Here is a 15,028-nt window from a genome sequence, read left to right as displayed (position 1 = left end):
ATTTACTCACCCAGTATTTCTGATAGAGTAGTCTGCAGGGGGAATTTTTTTAAAGTTTGCCAACTCATTACACTTCCATAAAATGTGTTCCCAGTTACCTCTCTCTTCCTCATTACACCTCCAACATTTGCAATCTACCTGAGGAAACGTTCTTTGGAGTCTGCTTTGGGTATAAAATATATGACCAAATTACTACATATCACAAAAAGCATTAACATCCCTCAAAACTGACCCTTTTAGCAAACAACTTTACTTACCTTCTGCAGTTACCTTCCTACAAATTTATGGTTCATAAACAGATATTTGACAAAATATTACACACACACATATATAAATATATGTATGTATGTGTGTGTGTGTGTGTGTGTGTGTGTGTGTGTGTGTGTGTGTGTATATATACGTGTGTGTGTGTGTGTGTGTGTGTGTGTGTGTGTGTGTATACATATATACACACACACACTGCTTACAATTTAAGACTATAACTATGTGTGTATATATGTGTGTTTTTACACATACACAGATATATATATATATATATATATATATATATATATATATATATATATATAGGTGTATCTAAAATGACTGAAACAACGTAACATTAACAGTAATAAGACTGACATCAAAAAAGACTGAAACACAAACACTGACAAAATTAATTTTATACTAGGGAGGGGTTTATGCCCTTTCCCCACTGCTGTGGGACCTCGGAGTGGTGGTGAGGGGCTTGCCCCCCTGGAAAAATATTGAAAAATGTGTTGCCATATTGTCAGATTTTTTAGTGATTTTTCTATGTGGTTAGATTTTGTCACATTTTTCAATGTTTTTTTTTTTGGGGGGGTAAACCTTGCAGGTTGTAGTGGAAAGCTATGGTGCATATGTACTTAAGACATTCCACTCATGTCTTGCAGAAAACATCTGGATTTAGTGCTATACAACACAGCATCATCCCTACAAGAGATTGTACGTATGGACGTCTTTTAGGCAGTCTAGCCTGATGTGTGCTGGCTGTAGTAGGTGGAACATCTCCTAGCCAATACAATTACAGAAATCTGGGGTTTGTGGGACACCATGTAGGCAATGGACTGTGACAACTGGCGTGCATCTAACATTCTGAGGGTACAAATACCACATAGTGGCAATATTACATTATCAGAGACAGCACCATAACATTCTGATTACATTCCCTGTTACCCATGCATGGCATCACCTTTCAGTGGGTATACACGCCACCATCTGAGCTGTATATAGCATACAAAATTGCCCATGGCAGGATGATGGCATATGTGTCACCAACTGAGCAGCATTTACATTGCCATTCCATGGATGCTGAGTGCTGCCCATCACTGAGTGCATGATCTGACATTCCAGGCCAAGTGGGAGACCCTCCTACTTGGCACAAACAAATGGAGGATTTTGCAGCATTCTTTCACAATAAATGTTAAAGCAAAATAGCTGTTGCATTCCTGAAAGAGATGATCTTGTGCACTGTATTATCAGAGACAGTAGTCACCATCACTGTGGGTACCAAGAGAGTAACATGAAAAGAAACATCCTATGTGCCATGTAAAAGAGCACGTAAGTACAGGTACAGTGCCAGATCATATATACTGTCTGCCTACAACTTACTCAGTGAAATAATACAGTGTTTTGTAGTGTCACAGACTCCATAAGAACTCCATGACCAAACAGTGTTTACATGATTATTACATATTTTATCTATTTATTTATTTAAGATATTCAATTTATTTTCATTTGTTAATTGGGGTAGACCACTGATCTAGATGGATCAATTTCAGATTCTACCCAGGGAGTACAAACCCTCAACAAAATAGCAAAATGTTGCATATTAGTAAATAAAGCACATATAAAGCACATACAATTAGGAAATCATTTAAATTACAAAACTGTTTAAGAAACCACAAATGTACAACACACTATTGGATGTTAACATGTTAACTTCATTAAAGATAGTTAAATAAATGAATAATTAAAAACTAAGAATAAAATATACTGTAAGACGAGTTTAACCTTACTGTACCATAAATTTTAAGAGTCATGGTACTAAAGCCTTAGACAAAGCTGTACCATAAATTTTAAGAGGTGCGTTACTAAAGCCTTAGACTGCAGTAGCTCCTTCATCATGAAGCACCGAATGCAGTTAGTGAATGCAACATAATTACCTATGGCAATGAAACCCTCCTCTGCAGATCTGGTAAGAACCTAAATTTGCTACAGTCGAAATTACAGGGCAGTTTCACAATCCTCAGCACCTGGAGATAAAACAGCAGACTGGTCATCAACGACTTAAGTTGAGCATTATTATCTTTGGGAACTCCACAAAGATGACACAAAATTCTTAATACTAACATTACAGATCTCAGTGCTCATACCTTACCTGCTGTCTTGGAACAGATATAGTCAGGCCTGACAACAGACTGCTCCTTAAACTTCAACGGTCACACTGACATCACCATTAAAAATCTGTTTAGCAAATTGAAACTGTGCTACAAAATCTCACCTTTGTTTTTTTTTTCTCAGCTTGATATAACCTTTAAACAACTAAGGTTGAACGTCAAGCTGGGACCTCAGCGTTTGTGAAAATCTACTGCCAATCATTAGCGGACCGGAGTTCCGCTGTGGCGACCCCTAACTGGGAAAAGCCGAAAGACAACAACAACTTATCCTGAAAACTGAATATGAATTGCTGATAATCACCTTACAGTGTAGGAAGAACACACAAACAATTCAAGCAGAAATCAATAAAATCTGTAAATTAGTACTTCTAGCAGATCAAAGAACTCACCACTGACAAATTCTTGAGCAATTCAATTGGTTACCTGCCAATTAATGAGTAGCACTTTTACCAGTCTTTCAAATATTCAAAATCTTGAAACTGAGTCACTCTTCTCCTTAAGAAAATCACTACAGATTAGGCCACAGAGCTGCTTACTAAGAGAAGGCACAGAATAAACTCTCCCTTTTAAGACTTAGATTCAAAACAACAGTTGGTGAAACGTGTTCCTCTAACCTCTCACAGCAGACATTAGACATAAAATTACCCTAGGCACATTCAAAAGTGAGTTGAAAAAGTATGTGCTCAAAGATTCGCACTGTAATTACTTGAAATACAATGGCTAACTGAAGTATTCCCTGAATATATTTTAATCACGACATTTACTTTTAAATGCCTTTGTGTACAATATTAATATAACCGGAACCATATATACTGGAATTCATGTTAGAAGACTTCATTTTTAGTCAGTAGTAAGTAACTTATTTCTCTGTTGTACACTGACTTCTTAGGTATGCACATTGCTTTTAACTGTTCCTGCTCTGTATGTTTTATATCTCCAAATTTTGCCCAGGCTATGGCTAAAAAGTGTCTGTCGATGAGCCCAACTACCTAGTTACCAGGGTATAATAAACAAATAAATAAATGCAATCTAAAGTAATGCCAGGTATGGAACAGAGCCCAGTTGTAGACCATAAGCCAGTGAGTAATGAATTAATCAAAAGCTAAAGTCATAGTCCAGAAAGATGGAGCATGCAATTTCAACAAATTTCAAAGCTCAGTCGTACCCTTTATTGTGACATAACATCAATAACCTCACACTCATAGAATACTATATCACATCTAACACTATCAATCTTTCCAGTAACTTATGCAAAAGAAATAGAAAATTATCAAGAAATATAAATTCTGCTCTGAGCACATGCAAATTCCAAGCCCTTACCCTGCAGCTCAGACTCTGGTGGGCTGCCAATTCCATCCTTCCATAAGATGGCAGTATCGTACACAAATGTCAGCCTAAGTTCAGATTTCAGATCAAAGTGTTGCCAGCCACCAAGCCCCACAGGTGAATGGAAAACGTAGGACATATACAGGGGAACTCGTAGTGTCACGTAGGATTGCACGAGATTCAGCACCTGGAGACAGACGGGAAAAAAGAAGACATTCTTTTCAGCTTCTGAAGACGCGATGTGTGAAGCACAGGACACAGTTGGATTTAGGCCACATCTGCAAACTTCAACTTTAAGGACTACACCAAATGCAGTCGAATCCTACAGTAGACTGATACATTATATATCTTGTGACTGATCCTGGCCTGAAATTGATGCTGACACATAGTTACTGTACGTTTACTCAAGGCACTTTTGGTAATATTTTAAAATAGAATAAATACATGGAATGACAATATTCATTTAGTTAATCAGATCATTTCTCAGTGAAACACGAGGCTGTGAGCATGTTGCATTGAATGAATTTCAACCTAATATTATTATAACTCGCACTGAGGTACAGCAACTTTGCAGATCGTTATATTAAGTAAAAAAAACAGGGCATAGCGGGTGGTGGACTTATCCCACTGTGACACGTTACCAGGTTTGAGTCTGTTTAATGGAATTTATGGGCCAGATCAAGATTCACTGAAAAATGACCCTAATTCAGCTGCAATGACAGAAGAAACTTAGAGTCCATCTTAATATTTAATTTGTGCCATTGACTGGCAGTTGAAGTATCTTTTAAGGCAGAATCTTCCATTTACCTCTCAGTGCAGTGCTAAACCACCTCTCACATTCATGAAGAGCAGAACATTGTTGGTGTTAACAAAAAATGGTTTGAGTGAAATTATATACCTTTTTACTGGTATATCTTACACAGAACTCTGACATCTCCAATGATACAAAATAGAGCAGGTAGATTTCTTACAGAAGCAGAAAGCAGAACTCACGATACCCTTAACTTCCTTACGTACACCGGTACCCATCTGCACACTGATCTTTGAACATGTAAATCCTTGTACAGTATAAGCACATCTTATTTAAAACATATCTCTACTGTTGTACTCTATGAATTTACCTGAAATATCTACATTTTTTTGGCTATGCCTGTTTTTTTTTTTTCTACACAAGATTTGGCTTTCTGTAATACCTTAAGATATGCTTCCCTTTATTTAAATGTTTCTTTTCTTTGCATTTGATAACCAGTAGGGATAGTGAATGAGACAGTTTACTATTAGGAGGAGAAGTAACAGAAAGTACAAGTTAGGAACTAGTTATGTTTTGATAACAGGACTGAAAAGTTTAAATGAATTGGAAATAGCTTCCATCCAAACATTTACAGGAGGAAGTAGATGAAATCATAATTATAATTTGTGAGATGAACAGGGACAGCTTACAGTAGTTCTGGACATCCTGTGGAAGGAAGTACTAAATTGCAGGGGTGATTTCAGAAATAAAAGCAATCTTTTTTTTGGTAGTTGGCATAGAAGGAAGTACTTTAGTATCTGTCACTTAAATTTTAGGACTTTTGCAGGCTGTGTTTGTTGATGTATAACAGTTACTATGTACAGATTTAAACAATACTGATGACAGTAATAACCAAACCGTTTCTGTAACTGAAGACAGAAAGACATTTTTAGTGACAGGCAGTGATATTTTCTATAACTGCCTAGGGTGAAGAATCTACAATGTTTATTCAGGCATTTTTGAAATCAACAGGTGTTTTATAATGAAAAGAATTCTGTAACTGAGACAGAATACTCAGGTTTTTGAAGGAGGTCAGTGAGAAATCATTAAAAAAATCTACAGACTTACTGACAACCCAGACAAAGCCAATATATTAAAGTTAGATTTCACCATATATTCATTTCGAAAATCTGTCCCATTTATACTGAAACTTAGACCATGTATATAGCTTTTTGATTCTTGGAATTTCTTATATACAATAGTGTTTCAGTGTAGCTTTTATGACATATAACATAAATGTCATATAAGATGCTGTTTTGTACTAAAGTAAGTAACAACTAACTCCCACCTTGTGTATGGAGGGACTAAGTCCTGACTGCCACAGATGACATGTATTTGACTAGTGGCAGGGGCACTGGAAGGACCAAGATGGGTCAGGATGGATGTGAGTGGCAAATGCTGGCTTCCCCATCTTTTTGGGATGGGTGGTGTGGCTCACTGCATTGGTGACACCTCCAGGTGTGTGGTTGTATCACCCAAATCAAGAAGCTTAGAGTGCACACTCTGCAGGAAGCACACTGCTTGGCCTGGTGACTTAGCACTTATAATAGCATGTGTACATGAGCACATGCACCTCCTGGTAGCAGCTACAGAGGAGCACTAAATCCACTGGGGAGCATTAGACACATACCCTGGTTATAAGGCAGTATATCCTGTAAACAATTAGATTTTAGCATAACACAGAAAATGGCAGCACAACTTATAATGTGTAGCATTCCTGTTAGTAAGGCACATGCTTAGGTCCAAAGTGGAAGGGAATTTGTACTTCTTCTTAAGGGCCACATAGAGACAGAAGGAAACCACACACCTCAGTTGTGAAAATGTGACAATCCCTACCTTCTGGGTTGTAGAAACTAGACCCCCCCATGAAATCCACTGAAATGAATTGATCCACTAGACTGACTCTTTCTGTGGAAATACCCTTTAACTCCAGGACGTAAGCAAATCTGACCCCCACCAATAACCCACTGGTGAAGCTTTCCCAAGACTTCAACTCTGAGAAATACCCCAACACCACCAGTAGCTCCAGAATACAGTCAGGACTGTGGCAGAGATGTTAGTGGGACTGCCCTTTGGGTAGCATTGTTAGGATAGGAGGGCACATGTCTGTGTGCCACTTTAATGTTTCCCCATTCCTTAGGTGGTTAAAATTCCTCTTCCTCTTTTGGAATTGGCCAGACTTAGAAAGGGAAGATGAGGTAAAAAGATAGAGGGAATACCCAACATGGCACAAAAATATACACATTTACCACGCCTCTCAAAGTTGTGGCTACTTGTCAGGTGGAAATGTGGCAAAGTGTGGTGATCTCTGAGACATATAATGGATGTTTCCTTTTTTTTTGGGAGGGGGTAATTAGGCAGAATAAGGATCAGGCTATACAGATAGCATCATCAATGCTAAACTTACCCAGTATTCTGTCTTGTTTCCCAGATAATCACCAAGGTGTTCCAGGCAGAATGGATCAGGCTGGAGTCATCTCAAAAACAGAACTGACCCAGGCAGTGATGTATACATTATCCTTTGTATGACACTGAAAGGGGAGGGTCAGAGAAAAAGAGGGTGGAACTAGCCTTGATTATTATACCAATGGCTTCAACATCTCTATGGATAGTTCTGCTTCCCTTTAAGGGAGTGAGTTTTCAACTGTTACACCCACCTGTTATGACTCAATTTATTGTAACAATGAATTTTTCACCAAGTCTGCATATAATGATGAAATACCTAATTTGCATGAGAATAATACTGTGTCATGGTGTGGGTCATGCAGAAGCTTTTTTTAATTATTTTCTGTTTTTTCCTCTACTATCAGGTAAGGCTTTTTCTTTTATCATATGACCATTTCATAGCCCTCCTGTCACTATCCCTTTAGAAAAGTTATTTCAGTCAGTGCAAGACATATTACACGAGTTTCCTGATGTGATGCCTTATTTGCATTCTTGAAACGACACGTGCAAATGGGAAAAAAAAAAAAAACAGAAGTAAGGCATTTTCTTTTCACATGTGCCTTTTCTGTAGTCCCCTGTTTCTTTCCCTTCAGGATAGATATTTTGTGAGGGAAGGCCTATTAGGTGTGTTTCTCCCTATGATGCCTTCTTCCCACTCTTGATAGGACACATGCAAGCAAAAGAAGCAGCGGTCAGGGCCAGAGACTTAAGGTCAGTTTCCCCCTGTGATGCCCTCTTTCCATTCCTGAGAAGACACATGTAAACAGAAAATGCAGGGGTAAGACAGACTGATGACACTGAATGAAGTCATGAGACAGTGCCAGTTTCGGCAGTCTGAGTGGGCAGCCATAATAGGTATGGGAGTTTGGTCTTATTTTGTAGATGTTGTCAGTACTTACAACATGGCAACAGGGCCTTAACTGTATACTATATATAGCTATAGATATGAGAACTTGTTTATGACTTAGGTTAGGAAAAGCATGCTATTTTTAACATATTTTGGTGAATAATTCTGGTAGGAAATGTTAACATACTGAGTAAGGCCTCATTTTAAAGATAGCATCAATACTTACAACATGGTGAAAGAATTGCGTAATTCTGTGTCTTATACATGTACAGATATTACAGTTTATTTACTGCTTAGGTTATAAAAATTAAAGTTTATTTATTGCTTAGATTATAAAAATTACATTTCATATTTTTTTGTGAATAACTCTCCTAGAAAATATGTCGACATGCTGAGAAGGAGCTCATTTTTAAAATAGTATCAATACTTACAACATGGTGAAAGAGCTGTAACTGCATGCTACATACATGTACAGATATCATGGTTTGTTGATTCTTTGGTTATGAAAATTATGATATTTTTCCATATTTTGTGAATAACTCTGCTGGGCAACATACCAACATGCTGAATAAGATGTTATTTTGAAGATGGCATCTGTACTTATAACATCCAATGAACTGTAACTATATATTATATATATATATATATATATATATATATATATATATATATATATATATATATATATATATGTGTGTGTGTGTGTGTGTGTACAGATATTACGGCTTATTACTTAAGTTATGAAAAATATGACATTTTTCATATTTTGGTGAATAACTATGTTATGAAAGAAGGTAAGATGACAGATTAGGCATCATTTTAAAGCCATTATCAAAATGTAGAAGTTCATGTAAGGACATGAAATATCAGTAGCACAGTTTATTTATTGGATTATGAAAATTAATATCTTTGTCATATTGCTGTTAATATCTGTGCAAGGAAGTATGGCAAGGTCATTGCTGAAGTTTAATATTGATAGTGGAATAAACACTGACCAGTTTCAGCAGAAAATCATGCCTGTCTATGACAATAGCAGACGTCTAATACTTCTCTTGTCACATTACGGAAATTATGACATTTCCCATTATTATGCCCATATTTTGGCACGGGAACATGGGGACAACTTGCATGATGAATCATTTTGAAGCTGACATTAATCCACATGACTTGTACACTGACATACAGCCTCTGTCTGGTACAGGTGATGCGATATTATGCTTTGTTTAAATTGTCAGATTATGAGAACTATAACATTTGTCATATTTCTGTGAATATCTCAATAAAAGTGTCTCATGTAATACTAGTTAAGGTATCATTTTAAATCTGACATTCACACAAACACATTAATTACAAATTGTATAGGTCTGCATTGTATTTTTCTTGAAATATTATGCTTTGTTTTACCAAACATGAAAATACACATATAATTTACATTCCTTACCTAGTAGTAAATCATGGCTAAGATTTACACTATCAACATTTACAAAGTTATGATAAATCATGGCTAAGATTTACACTATCAACATTTTCACAGTTATGATAAATCATGGCTAAGATTTACACTATTAACATTTACACAGTTATGATAAATCATGACTGAGATTTACACTATCAACATTTACAAAGTTATGATAAATCATGGCTAAGATTTACACTATCAACATTTTCACAGTTATGATAAATCATGGCTAAGATTTACACTATCAGCATTTACACTGTATAACTTTTGTATTTTCATTTTAATTCTAGTTGTTATGGTTAAATTGTTATGAATATTTTTCTGTACATGGATTCTCTAAAAATGAGCTTAGGCTGCAGTTAGTTTCTATGGTGGAAGTGAACAATCAGCATTCCTGAGCTACACTGGAGTGAATGAGATTAGGAGGTTTCACTGACATCTTTAGTTCACAAGGCAGGCCAGAACCTTTTCCCTGTCCTACCTTCAAGTGGTATGAATGAAATACTAACTCATAATGCAATTTCTTGTGTCATGCAGTTCACGTCCCTCCTCAGGTCAGTATTGGCTATGCTGGTGCTCACCTTGCCTTGAAATGTCAAGGCCATAGGGACTCTTTGAATGCTTACTAGGTATTGCAAATGCAGGACATTTTACTGATGTTAGCAAGTATTATAGGCATAGGTGTATGAATGGCAAGGGGAAAAAAAAGAACTGGTGAGCCTGGGGGAAGTCTATTATTATATCAGGTGTGTTATGTTATATCTACTGTTATATCAGGTGTGTTACACTATGTCTATCACTATAACAGGTGTGTTACATTAAAGCATGCATCCGAATAGGTATACGGACACCTTTGATGCAGTTCGTTTTCTAGGTTTTGGTTAGTAGAAAAGATAAGGATAGTCTGTAGTATTAGATCTTGGCTTTAATTAAAGAAAAAGTAGGTAATTAAATCTGCAGCTTTGATCTCCCATTTCAGTTACTGCAACAAGAATTACACAGAGTACTTTTTCTTGAAAGTTAAAAAGACTGTGTTTTCCTGGAAAGTAAACCTGAAAGGGTGGTTGTGAGAGTAAAGAACAGGTTAAAATGGATTTCTGTGGATTTTTCTGAGAATGTGAAATAAATGTTCTGCATTTCAGTGTGTAGAGTGCACTCAGCTTGAACTCAGTTACCTAATTTGGCAAAACTATATAGCTTGGCATTTATTGTTAATAAGAATCAGAAGTTGTTGTATCTTTCGACTTTTCCCGGTTAGGGGTCGCCACAGCGGAACTCCGGTCCACTAATGATTGGCAGTAGATTTTTATATACCGAGTTGCCAGCTCTGACGCACAACCTTCAACAAAGGTAAGCCCATTCACGCATGTCTCAACACAGAAGATGCTTTAGCTGAGACTCGAACAGGACAACGTCATACTGTAAGGTGACAACGCTACCGCAGCGCCACCACCACAGTAATAATAAGAGATAAAATATTTTACTTCTGAATAAGAATCAGAAGTAAAATATTTTATCTCTTATAAACTATGCAGCTTTGTAAAATTATTATCTACAAGCAGGTCAAGACGAACTCTTGCATGCAGCTGTGTCTCGTCAACATGATACGCAAGATAGGCCAAGGAAGAAGGGAGTTATTATTCAGGAACAGAATATTTAAAATATGGAAAACAAACTGTCAGCAGTCCAGTTTCAAAGGAAAGACTTATTATTCTGGCAAATTCTCTAAACTGCTGATGCAGGCAGAAAAGACACTATAAAGAATGGGACTTTTTCTTTTGTATGGGAGAGACTTTGATTATTCTGTTCTTGCAGACCTAAAACTGTAAGCTGAAGTACATCTTTGATGTATATACCTTTCATTGTTAAGCTAGATGTAAACCTTTTGTGCAGTAAATAAATGTCGTAACAGCAGAACTATTGCAGTGTCTTCATTGAGTAAAGGTACAGACTATCGTGAATAATGTAGTATAATGTTAACAGTGGCGAGACCAGTCCAAGTCCAAACAACCGAGGGGGGGGGGGTGACCTGAAGAGGTGCCTCTCACAGTGCGACATTCCAGCGCAGACCTTATTAGAATCGATTCTTCTCTTCCTAAACTTTGTCCATTGACTGGTGGACAAACACTGCAGCACAGTACAGGGAAGTACGGTAATTTTTCTTCAGACAGTTGGTGACCTACGAGGTATGAAAATACTGCTGCCAAAATTTTCATATCACCAGCATCTAGTGCAAGACAGCAGAGAATTTTCCCACAACTGATCTTCATGTCAAGACTGGCCACCTTGTCCTGAACATTTGTGGTAAATATTTTCTTCTGTTTTTCTTTTAACAATGAATGCAATTTGTGAAAATGCCAAGAAGTGCACTCAGTCTTTTACTTTTGGTGTGTTTGAACCATATATAAATGTGTGGAATTATTTAAATACATGGTATGATCAGCATGTTTGCACCTGTAAGTCTTTGTTAGGGAAAACTGATAATCCAGCATTATGTAAGTGGATCTCTGCCTTTGACTGGTATGTACGTAAGGCAAAAGTGTCACAGGATGTACAAAAATGTGCTATCTGCAATGATTTAAATGTTGCTTTCTATATGCCTTGTCATAAACGTATTGTACAAAACCTGGAACACAACCAGGATAAAGTAATGCTTGAAGCACAGACAATGGTTCCTGTTTCTATATATCCTGTTGCAAAAGATTTGTTAGACAGTCATGCAAATGTCAAAGTTTGTACTTTACAGTCTGATTTGCAGGAGTTTAAAGATTGGATTGCTAAAGTTAGCAACCAGCAGGATCTTGACCTCATAGGACATGCTGGAGGGACAGATTCATATTAGACAGAGGCACAGTATACTAACTCTAAAAAAAGCATAGCAAAAAAAAAGATAGCCTAGTATGAACCTATGAACCTATAAATGGAATGTGTCTGGTAAACTGCATGCTGACACTGCTGAATGTACGAAATAATGTTTTCAGTTTTTGAAAGTATCACAGACTGAAATTAAGACTTTTACACAAACTGTTATTGAAGAGGGCAGTAAAGCTATTGGTATGATAGAAGGGTTAATGAGTAAAGTTGTCCATTTGCAAGAGAAATATGCTAAGCAGTTGGCTGATGCACAGCATGGCATAACTATTGCTAGGGAAGAAATAAACACATTACGATGTCAGTTGGAGACACAGGAATCTGAAGCTGCTAGAGCAACAAACTTAGCTAATCAAGACCTTTTAAAATTACAAGCCCTGTTAAAGGAATATCAATCTAAAGCATTAGGAACTACTGTTACAAGTCCTATCATAGCCTCAGCTGGCTTTTCTGCTGAAGTTTATCATCAGTCTAGGATGTTAGAAACTCTCCCTAAGTGGGATGAACAGAAGGGTATTTTTAATAACATGATTACATTTCAAGCTTGGGTTCTTAAAACTGCAGGCACTGTATGAAATGATACACTTGAATGTTGTTTCTGGAATTTTACTACACAACTTTTTATGGCTTATATTCAGCAAACGCACTATCCAATACAAACTAAACACCTAAGAATGACAGCAGTATTGTCAGCATACTCTAGGGGGCAATCTCTCACAATTCTTGTTCATAGAGATCAGTTGACAGTCATTAAGTGACTTCATGTTTTGTGTTTTTTGTAGACTCACAGAAAATGCCAAGTCTGAAACAGTTGAAATCAAAACAACTTTTCAGATTAATACCACTTATGTGGAAAGGTTATATTATTGTACGTAATGAAAATTCTGTTTGTAATTGTACAGATTGTACTCATTGGAACCCTTGGGGTAGGGTGTCAAACAAGAAAAATGCAAGTTTGGAAAATAAACAATGACAATAATACTGTAAAAGGTTGGTTGGGATGTATCGTTCGTAATACTGTAAAGCTAGGTTGGGGGGATGTAAATCTCGTGAACAAAGAGAGCAGGACAATTGTATTTGTCCATATGCTTATCAAAAGGTTGTGGTACATTTTAACATCACATTCCCAGATACAGACAGGTGCCAATATAAAAGGCATATGATACTCTGCTGGAAGCCTTGGTACAGGCATTAGTTAATTATTAATGCAGCCATAATTAAAAGCATATGATACTCTGCTAGAAGCCTTGGTACAGGCATGGGAGCTTAATGCAGCTTTGATTGAAAAAATTCTGACTAATCAATTAAAAGTAGTGGGGAAAATATGTCTCAGATTGTGCATTTACAAGCATCTTGAATCCAGAAATATGGAAGACACACACAACAATATGAATTATCAGCAGCAAGCAATTTTTACAATTATGCTATGCAGCTAAATCAGTTAAAATTTGATGGTAAATAACATGACATTTTGTAAATTGGACAAAATGCACTATGCAACCTTTGTATGTGGAAATTCAGAAAAATAGAGTACAAACTGAACTTATGTTACAAAATGAAAATGCTTGGCGACAACTGTTTAACAAATGGATACCTGATACCGACTGGATTAGGTTGTTACTTTAAGTAACACTGTGTACACACCCACAATGCAGGAAAGTTTATGCATTATAATGTCATGATACAACAATTATGTGTCAATTTACTGTGCTACCTATGATATTTCTTGTACCAGAAGGGTATGAGTATTGGTTGCCACAATTTGAAGGTAATTATATAGATATGACAGGAAAAATGCATAAAACTGAATATTGTACACAGACTAAAACAGGACTTATTTGTGGACAGTATTCGCCTGTCTATGAATGATGCTTATTGCAGCATTCTGTTAATTTGTTTAAATGGACTAGTATGCCTTCTTCTTTTCAAATGGTTATAGAAGTGGCCCCTCAGTATATTTGTCTGGTTACAGATCAAGACGTAGGTCATAATTTAAAATTACCTTTTGTCGGATGTTTATCACATGTTGATTTCCTTAAATGGAATAATAAGAGCTATGTGTTGACTGAACCCATAGAAATAAACATTTCCAAGAACTGGAATTATGCCTTAATACAGCTTCTCAAAATATCTGTATCTTTGGATAATTTAAAGAACATGATGAGCAATAATAAAATTAGTATCTGGAAAAAAAAATAGAAATATTCTGTATTATGAAGCATTAAGCATCATTGCAAAAGATAAACTACTTAGTCTGGCTGAAAAAAAAAAACAGAAAAGACACTGCTCACAACTGGTGGGATATCTTTACTGGTTGGTCAAAATCAGGAAAAAATTTGTTAAATTGGTTGATACATTCTGTATTAGTAGTGTTAAGCATTATAGTCATACTAACTTCTCTGGAATTGTTACCTAAGTTGTCATTTGAGAAAAACTTATAAAGTTCAGCAAATCATGATGGTTAACCTTAATAAACTGGAAAAAGTTTCATTGTGTACCATTATAGAAAAAATTTAAACTGAACAGTCATTTTCCACTTTTTAAATAAAAAGTGGAAATTGTGAGAGTAAAGAACAGGTTAAAATGGATTTCTGTGGATTTTTCTGAGAATGTGAAATAAATGTTTCCGCATTTCAGTGTGTAGAGTGCGGTCAGCTTGAACTTATTTACCTAAGTTGGTAAAACTACACAGCTTGACATTCATTGTTAATAAGAATCAGAAGTAAAATATTTTATCTCTTATAAACTATGCAGTTTTGTAAAATTATTATCTACAAGCAGGTCAAGATGAACTCTTGTATGCAGCTGTGTCTCGTCAACATGATACGCAAGATAGGCCAAGGACGAAGGGAGTTTTTATTCAGGAACAGAAT

The 15,028-nt window shown here is 36.3% G+C and overlaps 1 protein-coding gene across 1 annotated transcript in view; it reads right to left on the bottom strand.

Moving 5' to 3' along the window:
* Positions 1 to 15,028, bottom strand: part of FREM2 (FRAS1 related extracellular matrix 2) — a 1,424,491-nt gene that overhangs the window by 139,105 nt on the left and 1,270,358 nt on the right. Inside the window, exon 17 of the mRNA XM_044073334.1 lies at positions 3,738 to 3,930. Within this exon, the coding sequence (XP_043929269.1) occupies positions 3,738 to 3,930 (193 nt within the window). The remainder of the gene's footprint in view (positions 1 to 3,737; positions 3,931 to 15,028) is intronic.

The sequence above is a fragment of the Protopterus annectens genome, chromosome 5.part1 (assembly GCF_019279795.1).
Source record: "Protopterus annectens isolate FY-2018-M chromosome 5.part1, PAN1.0, whole genome shotgun sequence".
Lineage (NCBI taxonomy): Eukaryota > Metazoa > Chordata > Ceratodontiformes > Protopteridae > Protopterus > Protopterus annectens.
This window is presented reverse-complemented; position numbering and strand designations above follow the sequence as displayed.